Source organism: Pseudopipra pipra, chromosome Z (assembly GCF_036250125.1).
Source record: "Pseudopipra pipra isolate bDixPip1 chromosome Z, bDixPip1.hap1, whole genome shotgun sequence".
Classification (NCBI taxonomy): Eukaryota; Metazoa; Chordata; class Aves; order Passeriformes; family Pipridae; genus Pseudopipra; species Pseudopipra pipra.
The window spans coordinates 44,605,437-44,620,289 of NC_087581.1; the positions used below are offsets into that span (position 1 = coordinate 44,605,437).

Genomic DNA, 14,853 nt, shown 5'->3' on the forward strand with positions numbered 1-14,853 from the left:
GGCAGGGATAATGGATGTATACAGGGAGACAGTGGTCTGGGCTTGTTTTGCACATCCCATACAATGGAATGATGCACATTCCAGCACATGCTGTAGAAAAGGGGGCATCAATTTGTAGCACGACAGAAACAATTCCAGTAACATGACATGGAGAGGGCAGGACAGGACATGCAAACAGGTTTAGAAAATTGGTGGAATTGCTCCATCATTAACTTATACATATTTTTTTTGAAGAACTGAATGAAATGCAACTTTTAGCAAAAGCAATTCATAAGAGTAACAGTAGCAAAAGCATAAAAGCAGCATAGCAATAGATTTTTTTTTTTGAGAATGTGTCTGAAAATGTTTAGCAAAAATAGCAGACACTGAGACTATGCCTAACCATCAAAGCCAGTGCCAGGAAGAAGGTGCAGCTTAGTTAGAAAATTTTATCCCAAAGAAAAAACAGTGGAGAAACAAATGAACCTAGTTAAAACATAATTTTGGATTTACCTTTAAGTCGTTCCAGTAAGTCTACTTGTCCAGAAGACGTCATTGCCTCATCTTCAATACTTCCTTGTAGCTGTTTCAGTACCTCCTGTAAGAAATAAGCTTGATTGAGAAAACCTTAAAATAATAAACCACAAGGTAAATATGTCTTATCCTGCTCTCAGGTGCACATTCATGCAACAGCTTCTGAGACACTGATGTAAACTGTGAGCAGTGATCAAGTGTCACAACTTCCATTGTCATCAAATATATTACACAGAATTTCCCCAAGCACTCTCATAAAGTAAACTATATCCTGCATAACTCAGCCTATCTGGTAGTTCAACCTATTGGCTTACTTAAAACATGCTCCCCTCAAAGTGAACACCAGTTATCTCAAATTTACAGATGGAGAAACATTAAGCAGAGAAATTAGTCAGTCTTGTAAAAATAAAGTTTGGGTACGTAACTAACAGAAAAGTGTCATGAACAGAATTCCCAGGATTTACTTTCCTTGAGGCCTTAGCACCACTGTAAGCCAACAAAAAGAGTCATCTTGTTCTTGCTACAAATGCTACCACTGTCATGCCTGTGAACAAAAGATTTAGGTTTCCTTCATATTGTTACTACTACTATTACCACCATCACCAAGCCTACAAGGAAGAGATTTAGGACTCCTTCATGAAGCTGAAGCTTCAAACTCAAGAATACTGCCCCATGCTATTGAAACTACATATGACAGAATTATACAGCTGAAGGAACATAGTTCTAGTGCACAAAAAGATTCATAGTAAGCAATGACTACTACACTAAGAAGAACCTGTAAGCCCCAGGTACCCAATGCTCAGTGGTCTAAATTCAGGTAGATGATTAAAGTTAGTGAAAGCCTTTTCAATATCATAATGGCATATGCATCAATAGCAAAAAAACAAATTAAAAACACCGTCTACAAGGCAAAAAGCCCTTACTGGAATTTAAAGTATCATTTCTCCTACTGTGACACAGAAAATATCTCTAGAAGCAGCAACAGTCAGTAGATGAAGACAATTCTAGGTAATGAAAGGTATTATGTAGTTTTCATACACAGACTCTGCTCACAGGATTATACATCTGAAAACCGTTAAAATGAATTCTAGACAATTTAAAAAGATGCCCACATCACTGTTTTGCTCTTTTAAGCATACCATACTGCCAGTATTAGTGGTTCTTGCGACTTGTACAGAAAGTACCTTTTAAATACGTTTAGCTCTTTTCAAGGGAAACAACATCATCATCACGGCTAGACTTCGTGAACAAAGATTTGGGGAGGGCTCTACCCACACTTGTTACAGGCACGCTGGTGGCTAAAAAGGCCAGTACAAGATAGACAAATCTGGTTGCAAAAGGCACAGTAGAAAGACTCCTTAGGTGGTATATTCTCCAAGGCACAATTCTTTCTGTGTTGTCTTTTCTCCTCAAGAGTGACCCTGAGTGCATTCTCAAAGGAAGCAGCAGCGTTAAAGATAGTGCGTCTCCAGACCTCCCGACTGGAGGCCAGAGTAGACCAGTTATGGTGATCAATATGGCCAAGGCTAAGATGTTGTTTCATCTCAGCCTTGTATCTTCTCCTCGGGGCTCCTCTCTTGCGGCAGCCAGTGGCAAGTTCACCATAAAGCAAGATCTTAGGGAGGTGGTGGTCCTTCATCCTTGAGACGTGCCCTGCCCAACACAGCTGTGTTCTCAGTAACATGGCTTCAATACCAGTAACTGCTGCTTGTTCTAAAACAGACATATTAGACACATAATCTGACCAGTGGATGTTTAGGATTGTACGGAGACAGCATTGATGGAGGCGTTCTAGGAGTTGCAAGTGGTGACTCATGATTCAGATCCATACAGAAGAGCAGGCAGTATTATGGCTCTGTAAACACTGATCTTTGTGCTTTTCTTCAAGCGTTTATTTCGCCAAACTCTTTTATGGAGTTTTCCAAAAGCACTGTATGCCTTTGCTAACCTGTTGTCTATCTCTCTGTCAATCTTACCGTCCGAGGAGATGAGGCTACCTAGGTAATTAAACTGCTGGACTGATCTGAGCTCTGATTCGCCAAAGGTGATGTGGGGATGATGGAAGGCTTCCTGAGGTGCCGGTTGATAGAGAACTTCTGTCTTCTTTAAGCTGACTTCCAGCCCAAAAAGCTCAGTAGTGTCTGTGAAGCAGGATGTTAAACACTGCAGAGCTGCTTCTGCGGCAGATGTATGCCTTTGTCTCTTATCTTTGTGCGACCGCATTAGAAAAAGATGCCCGTTGGCCTGCGGTTAACCAACCAGGTGAAGGTGGAAATGAGCTTTGTTTAGGCCACCTTTTCTAGGCCCCTCTCCGAGTGGAGCAAGCAGTGCTCTCCTTGAAAAAGGCTGACTGGTTGTTCAGGGTGCTGACGAAAGAGACTGTCATCTCCGGTCAGTCTCTAACAACCAATATCCTGAACTAAAGGGAAACAACATGACATCTACAAGAAGTCAAGATATTCTTTAAGCAGCACAGGACTGAGCTTTCTATATTCAAAGTGTTGTTCCTTGTAACAAAAAAAAGTAAATAAAATAAAATAAATAAAAAAACCCTAGAAGAATTTTGAGTACAGAACTGCACAAGGTTGTGGGGAAACAATCTCCAAGCACTAGACTCAGAGAAAATGGCAGCAGCTCAGTCACTGCAGCCCCCACCATGGCATTAGATGCAGGAACTTTATGAAGAATTCCAGAGCATAGACACGCAAATTATGCTTACACTGTTTTGTGGAAATAATCCTGCAGTGGAATTGAGGCCAAATTTCCCAATTTACACGTTGCCCAACTGATGAAGGCAAGGTGTGTGTCCACATTCATGTTTTAGTTTGGTACAGTGTGTCCCCCAGACTCCCATTTGCCCCACCAGCTGTACTTTGGTTCATACTGTAGGGTATCTCTGAGCATGAACTGAATTCCTTTCAGATCAAACCAAGCCAGCAGTTCCACTCAAGAATGCAAATGGGCACTCACTCCATGGGACTAGGCTGAAGACAGTTCAAAACCAAAATCCTCTAAAATACATGCAGTATATGCATGCTGGATCCTTAATACAATTACCTACAGATCTGCTCTTACTGCACTACCTGTTAATGCCAGCTTTGCCTTTAGGATCAAGCCTGGGGTGATAAAATCTCTGCTCTTGGAAACACATCATCCCTGTGCTTGTGCTCAAGGGCATCCTCATTAGCCATATGGCCCTGCCATCTCTATACATAACATCTGCCTTGTCAGCAAAGTCAGACGTACAACTAATGTGGTGTTTTTCAAAGGACTACTACATTATCTGACGTAAGGGCAGATGAAATCTGCAGACAGCAGTCTTAGTTTAAAAGTCTCAAAGGGCAATGTGGATACACGGAGTAGGTCTTGAGAGTTTTGCAGCCTTGTGAAAGATCTGTCAACTCAGATAAATTTATAAATAACTAATGAATCACTTTTGTCTGAAAACAACACCCTTGTACAGGGTAAAAACCCAGCCCAAACAACCCAACTCTCCTTCCGTTCCCTTCTTAGAAGCCTCTTTCTCACCCCTCTGTGGCACATCTGCTATTTCAGTATGTTCAGGATACTTTCACACATTATAAGTCTTCCTGCTTCAAGAGCCAATATGAAAAGCTAAGTGAAATTACTATCAACTTTTCCTGCACTACCAAATTACATAACTGAGGTGGCCAGGCAGCAAGGGATTGCTCTCTCTAAATACTGGCAACAGTTCAACATTAGCATACTGGATCACTTTTCTCAGTTTTTTCTGTTTCAATTCACTAATTTAGGCTTTAACTTTTTCTTTTTTTTTTTTTGTTAAATTATCTTATTTTTTTTGCCAAACAGCACATGTATTTTTTTCATGTTAGTAGACAATGTGCTCTTTCTTGTATTTTTCTACATTTCTCTGCTATAGTGCCATTGTGAGGCTATGACATCACCTTCACACTCCATCATGACATACTTTGAAATCTAAGCTGACAATTACATAAATAGGCAGTTAAATAAAGCAGACAAAGGTTAGAGAGAGAGTGGCAGCCACTGGGCCAGCTACTGGTGAAAAATGAGGCAGCATGCTAAAATGACATGTTGGTAAACTCACATTTTCACTTGAATAAAGAATGAAGAAGTTTTCTGCAATAACCCAGCTGTAGGAAACATGGCAAGTTATCTATTACTGTACTAATGAAAATATTTATTCACAATTTATAATCCAGGATTCAGCACTAACACTGTTTACATGCATACAGTGCTTTGAAAAAGTACTTTCCCACAACAATTCTGTATAATATTTGATATAATTTCTGCTAAAGAGTAATACAGTCTCCACAAACAAAGCTGAATCAATTTTACTGAAGGTAAATTAATATTCTGTTTAGTTACGCAACTTTCAATAAATATATCTGTAGTGGTTTACAGCATTATTCTAAGCAAATCCTTTACTAACTTAGCAGTGACTTACTGAAAGAATACACAAATGTATCTATAAGGAAAGGCTGCAAGTTTTCCTCCTTTTAAAGAACGCAAGTCAAATTATTTTAATGGTCACTATAATATAACCTAGTTTATCTTGTCCTGTGGCAGAACTACAAAAGAATGCCTTTGGAAATGGAGCAGGCCCTATGACTCATCATCATTTAAAAGGGTTTCTGTCTTCACAGTCTCTGGACTGTGAAGTACTGAAACGACGTCAATTTTTTGTTTCTCTGGTCGGTGTTTTTTTGTTGCTTTTTTTTTTTGGACTTTGTGGATATAGTCCTGACCTTAAAATTACTTTATGGATAATTAAATAAAAAAGATCAGATCCACCAGCATGCAACTGTACAACTACTGAGAAGAAAAGCACTTTAACCAACAGTATACGCACCCTGCGAAGTGGTAAGAGTTGTAAATAAAATGACTTAAGGGCTGCTTATAAAGAAAGGAATCACAGAGGAACAACAATAACAAGGGCAGATTTAAAATCCTAAGGAGTTAAGCTTTAAGGTCTCTTCAATTTTTGAGAACTTTAAGTAAAAATATTAATATTTAGGAACATTTCAAAATATGGTATCTGAAAAAAGACATTCTGATGACAATTCAGACAAATCAGTTATGTTTGGTTTACAATTTCAGACAGTAACTGAACATCTATCTTAGCACTCAACAGGACAGATATATGCATACATACTAGGAACTATTATTTTTAACCAAATCAGCCACATTTTAAAACGAGAATATTTCTGACAGCATTGGTACTAATATTTTTAACCTGATATATGGAAACTTAATATAAAATTCCTAACCTGAAAGTGGTTTTTGACCCTCAACGGGGTTGAATGCCAGATTGTTTTAATTATTATTTGTTTAAAAGGGCAGAAAAAAGGTAGCACATGCTAAAAGCATATCCATCACTCAAATTCCACAAAATCATTAGATGTGAGAACAGTGCGGGGGAGAGACTCTAGAACAGTATTTTTCTATGCCTTTAACTTAAGTTCAAGGTCTCACATGACCCTTCATCACTATATGAACTTAACAGTGCCTTAATTCTATCAGTGGTACAACATTCATAGGAAACAAGGGAGTGTTTGGAAGAAGCCCTTTACTCCTCTACATTTTGGTGAATTACACTGCTATAATTAATCAAGCTTGGTGGGAACCTCTCTAATTGGGGCTCTGGTTGCTCAACCTTGTAACCAGACCCAAACAATAAAAGCAATGATGACAGCACTGCTGACTGAGGTGAAACACTGCACCAAACTTAACTTTCAGTCTTGTAGAAAGAGGAGAGCATTTCTTATGTGAAATGATGTTGTTCATTTTAATTTAAAACAATGTCATTTTCTGAAAGAAAAATATTCACTTGGTGCCACCATGCTCAGGAGCTGTCACTTGCTGTACACACAGTACTAAGTCTTTCGTGCAAGCACACTGTCAGGTCAACTTAAGTTATCTGATTTTATTGCACAAAAAGGGCCATCTGAAGTAACGGCATTAACTATATATACCACCAGCTCAATTTCACCTAAATTCTAAAATAAATTAAAAAAAAATTACAAAATCTTGAATTTTCCAACCAATTTGGATTCTGGTAGAATCTTTAGAGTTGCAAAGATCAGACTAAAAATATTATTTATTGTAAAATCATAAAAATATTATTTATTGTAAAATCCCACAACATAATGCCACTGCTGCTTCTTTGTAGCTTAAATAAATTCGTGGATATTTTAGATGTCTGTTTTATAGGATGCAAAATGACTTTCATAACCACATTTTTGGTTCACGTGAACTTATGAAGATGTCTGACCGCGTACTGAAGAGAATTATTTCCTAGATTCCCAGAATTTCCCATATTATCAGTATGCTTCCTCTCTGAGTCACTATCCTGATATGATAGATTCCTTTATGTGCCTTTAATGACATTACCTCTTGCCTCCTGAAAGACTGGACTACATGGGGTACCAGAAAAAACATTCAGCATGTGCAAAATCCAACTGCAAGCAAGTGAAATAATTAGAGAAGAAACATGCAGACTTGCATTAGGGAGATAAAAAATAAATAAAAAACCTATATAATGTTTCCTATGCTAACCATGATTACTATTTTCCCTTGCAAGACTTCAAAAGTTCAAGTGCATACATGTTGGGAAAGGATGTGTTGAAATAAATGGAAACCAAGCACGTACTAGAAGGGAAGCACTGGACGAATTCGTACAGCATAAGGTACAGAAGCAGAGAATTTAGCATGTATTCCACAAATATTTATACAGGCAAGGATTGCTACTGCTGAATCAATGCCTTTTCTCTCTACTTGTTCGCCAAACAATGTGTTTGCTGAAAAAAAAAATGAAAAATTACATTTTCATTTGTTTAGCCTCAAAATAGTCATTGTTAATATTAGCAGCAAGAAGACAGCAGCTCTGCCTCAAGAGTTAATTTTCCAGATGAACATCCTTTGTGTGTGAGACTACATGCAGCTCATTTAACTCTCAATTATCATGTACAGTAAGTCTGTTCATAAGGGGGTTAAATAATGCAAATATGAAAAAATTAGAAAGCCAGCATGGCTACTCAAAAGAACAAAACAAGGTATTACCACATTCTGTCCATTTTTATCACACTTGTTATGAAGAATGGGATAAATACAAAGCTAAAAGAGGCTCCGAGAGCAGGGGTGTATGTGCACATCTACTGTGCAAATGCCTATATGGCCAACACTTTTGGAAGGCGACCTGACTTTCAAAGTGTCAGATACTGTGCTACTCTTATGTTTTTTATATAATCCCTTCTTAAACAGCTAACATGTTAAATTTCTACAGCTAGCTAATTCATTACTATGCACAACAAACACAGCTGACATAGCAATTTTTTAACATCTGTATTATTACATTTGAGAATACAAATTCAGAATAATATTTCAGAATACGAAATATAATTCGGTTACACTGAAAGCAAAATATAAATTATTACTGAATCAAAATATTTTGGTAGGTTGTACTAAATATAACTGGATTTTGAGCAGCATCTGGCCAGCGCCATGTGAGGTGTGTATGTTACAGTTCTCACTGAATTCTTTCCTGCCAGCTTGGCCATCTCCAGACAGTGTTTCTGACTCGGGACTGCAGTCGTGCAATTTCCAGAATGTATGTGACCCACTCATAATGAGACCAAAGTCATTCAAAGAGGCATAGTTTGGCTAAGAAATCCAACTGACAGAGGAGGACAGATTTCTAGTTTAGTTTTAAGACTGTGGGAGGAAAAAAAAAAAAAGTATTTTCTCGGGAAAAAATTTCCATTTTTTCTGCAGACTCAATTTCTGCCAAGAAGTAACTTTCAAGAGTAATACTTGACATAATACACATCCCTATATACCTGAAAACATCTGTTAAAAAACTTCCTTTGCAGAAGTAAACTAAAAAATAACACTGTTACACAAGCATATATTTTCATCCATACTAAGAGCATTGATCATGTTGACTTTGGAAGGTTTTTTTTTTTTAGATTAGGTAAAAATGCATTATAGGATGTACAGACCAGCAGGCAAAATCAGGACAGCATTATCTACCTTAAACCTGGCATTTCCTTGAGGTTTTAATGTGCAAACTCAAATAAAATGTATTTTAAGTCTCTCTTTGGTGTGGGTTTTTTTTTTTTAATCTAAAAACAAAAAAGAGTAAAGATAAAATCGATTGTGTAAATTATGTTTTTTTGGTAGTTTATCTCAAACACAAAGTTTGTTAGGGCTACAAGCAAAGAACAGATCTGGTGGTCAAATTAATTGCAACATATACAAACAAGAACTGCAAAGAAATTTTTTTAATTTATGTTTTTGATTAATTGGTTTCCTCACATAGTTTCCTTCTCAAAAGCAGGAAACATATTACACAAACTCCTCATTTGAGCATCTTGAGCTGCTCTTCTAGATATTTCTACATTTCCCTTTATTGTTGTCTGTAATTTGTGTTCCTGTTTAATGCTACCCAAAAGCTGGGACCAACAAAATTCAGTGAAGTATAAGAGAAATTAAGACAAAGCATCTACCGTGTATCAGACAGTTTATGTATCAGTATATGCTTTAAAAATACTGAAAGTTTAGACAAAAAACCAAGCTCTGTTAAGTCAGCAGAGCCCAATGTACCACAAAACCAACTCCTAAGAGCTAGGAGTACAAAAGCGTTAAAAAAACCCTCAACCTCTTAACTTTGGATGCATCAGCCAGAATGCTAAAAAAAATCAGTCAGACAAAATGAAGTTGACTCATTAGTTGGCTGGAAGCTGCCTGGAAACAATGCCAGGAGAAGGGCAGATTCAACACACTTCACCACTTTCTCAGCTGCACTACTTGCATGGCAATGAGCAAAGGAAGAGCACGCTGGAAGTTTCTCATCACTTGGTGACACACTGTCTAATTAAGGAGGGAAAATTTATGTTCAACTGCTGCCAGTAGGAAGCAAAAAAAGAATTTTTTTTCACTATAGCTTGTATCCAGGTAAACAGGAGTCCTCTCGAAAAAGCTGTAAGCCAGGCATGGCACAGAATGATGTGAAATAAATGCCAGAAGGATGCAGTAAAAGTGGTAATGTATCCATAACCTCATAGCAGCACAGTAATGACACCACAGCATGACCATAGAATCTCTGAATCATTTAGGCTGGGGAAAATCTTTAAGGTCAGCCGTTAACCCAGCACTGCCAGGTCCACCACTAACTCAAGTGCCACATCATTGTATATCTTCAAATACCTCCAGGGACGGTGACTCCATCACTGCCCTGAGCAGCCTGTTCCTGCGCTTGACAACTCCTTTGGTGAAGAAATTTTCCCTAACATCCAAAATAAACCTATGCTGGTGCAACTTGAGCCTATTTCCTCTTATCCTATGGCTTATTATTTGGGAGAAGGGACCTACCCCAAAATCATCTCAACCTCCTTCCAGGTAGTTGTACAGAGATAAGATCTCCCCTGAGCTTCCTTTTCTCCAGGCTAAACACCCCAAGCTCCCTCAGCTGCTTCTCATCAGACTTGCACACTAGCAAGAACCAAGAACAGAAACAAGAATAGAATCAAGAGCAAATGCTATCTTTGACACTGAGACAGACCAAACATCTTTCCAAACCAACATCTCCCCTTCCAACAGCAGAAACCTAGAGAAGATACACAAACAAAACCTACTGTTCATTTCTTTTGTATGTCCTCTTACCAGCTTCCCTCTGGCCTTGACTTGCAGACTTCCTGAAACCATGTCTCCAGTGGTCCTACCTCCCACAGCAAAAAGATGATATGGAACAAGCCTTGTTTGTTTTCCACTGGCTATCTCACTTTGTTTGATGTCTCTTAGATCTGGTATTCAGGAAAAACAGTAATTCCCTGTTAATTTTCCTCAACATATTTATAATCTTTTAGAGCTCAACAACCTTTTTCCCATCCTGTTCCTCTCTGTTTTTAATCTCTCTACACCTGAAAAGTCCCATTTTTACTCATGCATGCCACTTAAGGAAGATTTTCAGATCACTTAATTTTTTTTAAATCTATATGAATTATACTAGATCCTTCCTGAGGAGGTTCATCAGAACAGGACTTAATACTCATCTTCTAGATGCAGCATGTGTCCACTGTGACACAGTCATAGCTTTTTTGTTTCCCTATTTATGCTCAGAAATTCCCAGTATCTGAGCAACCTTTTGGATCCAAACTAAGCACTAACCTGACAACATATTAAAAAAACTCTATATTTTTCAGATGTTTAGAGTATCCCTAAGACCTCTTTCTATCTTATAGCCATGTTAATTCACATCCCCTCATGGCATACATAAAGTTAAGGCTGTTTTCTAAAAGTCATGACTCTACTATGCTTTGGAACACAGAATTTTATTTGCCATGTATTCAGTCACTCGATACCACAAGATTCTTCCCCAGCACTTCACACTCTTGTGTTCATTTTTACCAACATGAAAATCATCAGTCAGACTTCTCTATCTCACTTTTTGCCCACACAACTTATGAATATGTTGGAAAGACATACAGGTAATGGCAGAAATGTCACTATGATATTACTGGTTTAATAAGGTAAAACAAACAACAAACAAAGAAACCCCAAGAAAAACCAAAAAAACCAAACCATGACTATTTATTCTGCACTTCATTTTCTACCTTTAATTAGGATAATCATCAAAGAACCTTCCTAAATCAACTTAAGTTCTCCAAGAGTCTTTGATGAGGGGCACTACTAAACTCATTTTAGAAAAACAAGCAGAGTCATCGGCGCCAATACTGCTTACCTCCTACTCCATGATTCCTCCAAAGAACTCATATTTGAGAGCTGCACTTCTCCATAAGAAAGAAAAGTTAGATCTTTACCCACTAGTGGTCTGCTTTTTACTGTGGTTTCGGATATGTCCATTACAAACTCAAGTTTGCAAGTCTATAGACCAGCAGTTTTTTCTAAATTTTTTTTTCTTAAAAAGCAGTATCACATTTGCCATCTTCCATTACTTGCATGATGAGGCCATTTTAAGCAAAAAATTTTGATTGTTGTCTGACAACTGGCTGAAAACCCGATGACTTTTGACAGATGGGAAATAATTTGCATGATTACAATTTTAAGTATCAAGATCTCACTGTCATTCAAGTAAATGATTTCTTCTCTTTCTTAGGCTGTAATCTGCTTTCTTTAAAGCCAAAGGGGTAATACCTTAATCTTCCCAATTGTTGAAGAGAAGGTAGAACAGGTCACACCTTACAATTGACAGTTCAGCAATTTCATACTCAGCTTGGGTGAATATAATTTATTTCTGACATTTCACTTCCATCTGTTTCATCCCTTTGTTCTCTAAGTTTTATTACTGACACTTAAAACGTAAGACAGAGCCACTGAGATGTTCTCAGCATTGTACAGAAATATCCTCAAGTTCTGTATGACCAATAACTGTGGAGATATCACAAAACTGGTTTTGGTTCATGAAGCAACTATAATCCACTATGTTATAACTGACGACCTCTCAGCAGAAATAACAAAATACCAGATAACTCAGAAATCAGATCTCTAGGGACAGTTCTGGAAATAATGCTAATACTCTAATGTGTAGCAGAATGCAGAAAGAAATGTGTATCACACTAAATTCAAGATTCAAATAAAAATATGTCAAGTTGCACTGTAGTTTGGTCATTCTACTGTAGTTATGTGCAGCCTATTCACTAACTGCAATTCCAAATCAAATCTCAACATAAGCACTTCTCTTCTGTGTACTGAATGCTCTACTGAATGCAGCTTAACATAATTTTTCTATTGTTTTTTTCTATGTATGCCTTGGTGAAACATTTCAGTGTGTGATGCCAACAAATTATCTTTTATCTGAGAACAATAAGACAAAAGGAAAAGGCAAAATGAAGCTAAAACACTCTCCCATTCCACTGAGATGGAAAAATGACATTATCTGACAGAGTAAGTATCCCCAGTAAAATGTATAATTTATGTTGTTAAGATTTCTGAAGATGGGATTAAAAATATGGGTATCTGTTAAATGTATTTATCTACCACCTACATGAGGAACCTCACATACAGAGAGATGCACACTACATTATGTACATAGCACCTGACAAAATGTTAGGCTGTATATATCAGAGGTCTCTGTGAATATGTTGGGCTTCAAATTCTAATCTGCAAACACACAGCTTATCACAATAGACTGAAATAAAAACTCTTGTGCCAGTTACAAAAATATCTCCCAGCACCTTCTGTGCTTTACAGTGAGGGTCAATAAACACTGATGATCAGAGGCAGCTGATCAGAACAAAGTGGGGTTTTGAGGTTAAATACCAAGAAATGGAAGCTAAGCATAATAGTATGACCATAAAATGAGGTTTGGCAATTTAAAAGAAAATGTGGTCACCTGCTTAGCTAATGGAGGAGACATCTGATAAAAGCAATTACTCATTCATTCCTAAAGACAGAATTCCTCAGCAGACATTCAGAAGAATGAAATGAAGAAATAAACAAACTGAAAAATCATATGTAGAATAAAATTTTAAGTGGACTACATAAAAGTAAAAGAGACGTTTTGTTCATAGAACATCACATATACGACAAATGGCTTTCTTACACAAAATATCATGCATTGCTCATTTACTGTAAAATCCAAGCACTCAGTGAGTATGAAAATCAAGCTCCTTTACTACTACTTGAGTTCTAGAAGTTAAATATACCTATTTCCCTCCAGATTTTATACAGGGAAAAATGCTGATATCCAGTAGCTATGACATTAGAATAATACGTATATGTCATCCTTAGGAGAAAAGTACTTGTCTTTGACAAGAATCAGGCAGGAAAGTCTCACAAAAATCTCCTACAAATGTGGGAGACATGTAAACACACGCACAGAGTAGCAGAGCTGACACTGAACTGCTTTTTGTCTCTTCATTAATTTTACATATTTTTCTAAATTTGTCCATAGTCTGTGTTTATGCAGTGACTCCTACATCTAGACACTGACACCATTTTTCTCCGCTTACTAGCCAACACTGTTATTTCATCAACCATGAAACAGCATATTTGTTGATTTAGAGAGAACATTTTATCATACCAAACTGCTGTATTTCATCCGACAATAAGCCCATAATAACAACTGAATTTCCTAAGTTAGTCATAATACTCTGAGGGATTTCTTTTGTTTGAACAGTTAATCTCTAGGACAACAGAAATTAAAAAACAAAGTGGAGATTGTTTTACTAATCATTTTGGCACCCCACATTATCACATTTCTCTTTGTTTACCCATCATGTTGTTTTCTCATTAGCAAATGGAATTTTCACTTTTAAACAAGAGATTTAGCTTTAAACATGAAGCATTCAGACATTGTTCTTATATAGGTCAGTAGCAGTTTATAACAAATACATGTGCAAGATGAGCTCATGTTAAGCTTTTAATACGTGTATGATTGCCTCACAATTCTGAAATGAAGGGATTATAAAGATGGGGCACATTTACACAACATTTTAACACTACTACTTCCAAAATCAAATTCTTTAAATATACAATATTGTCTTTAAAATGCCCTTCCTAACTACTGCCTTTCACAGCTGATTAAATAATACAAGGAAATGAGGAGACAAAGCAGCAGCCCAAGGAGTCACTGTGAGATGTCCCTGCACTGGGCCATGGATGAAAAGTCATGCTGCAAAAACAGTGATGTTTGCCACAGAACCACAGCTTGTTTTCCCCATTCTTGCTCCCCTTCTCCCACTAATATATGGGCTTTTACTTGGTGGGAGGGGTTGCAAGGGCTCTGTGACACTTACATGCTCCCAAAGGATCACTTTTTTCAAAAGATTTTTAACTGCATATATGGTAGCCAAAGGGCTTTCAATCTTGAGTGCTCTGGCTCTTCTAATGACTTTTCTTGTAATTATCCCTAATTATAGTACTGGAGCCATACAAACAATGCAGTTTCTTTCAGTAATACAAAGCCACCACATACTTTCTCCAAAAGCCTGCAAAACTAAAATTATCTCCTGCCTTAAGAAAATCCTGCAACGATCCCCATCAAACTTCACCCACAGACTCCAATCAGACCCCAAGATCATTCCCACAGTATCCTTCAGGTTCAAGTCAAAGCTATGTTGTGACCCTTCTAAACTCATCCGAAACAAACAAGAGAAAGAAACAACTTCTCGGTTCAGGTGGAGGAGCAAATATTCCTGAGGAACGCAGCTGATTAAGATTTCTTAATATAACATGGATTTCTTAAATGAACACAGATTAAAAAAAAACAAAACAAAACAAAACAAATTAATCTGCACAGTCTTCTCTCCACCCATCCCCCAAAGTGAAAAGAAACATACTGTGTTTGATATTTGGGTCAGGAGTTTTTTGGGGTAAATT

General features: G+C 37.3%; 1 protein-coding gene across 3 annotated transcripts in view; it reads right to left on the bottom strand.

Annotated features, from left to right (window-relative positions):
- The window catches only part of APC (APC regulator of WNT signaling pathway), a 74,574-nt gene that overhangs the window by 45,596 nt on the left and 14,125 nt on the right, over positions 1-14,853 (bottom strand). For all 3 annotated transcript variants that reach the window (XM_064641642.1, XM_064641643.1, XM_064641641.1), the window contains exon 3: positions 493-577. In XM_064641642.1, coding sequence (XP_064497712.1) covers positions 493-577 — 85 coding nt within the window. The remainder of the gene's footprint in view (positions 1-492; positions 578-14,853) is intronic.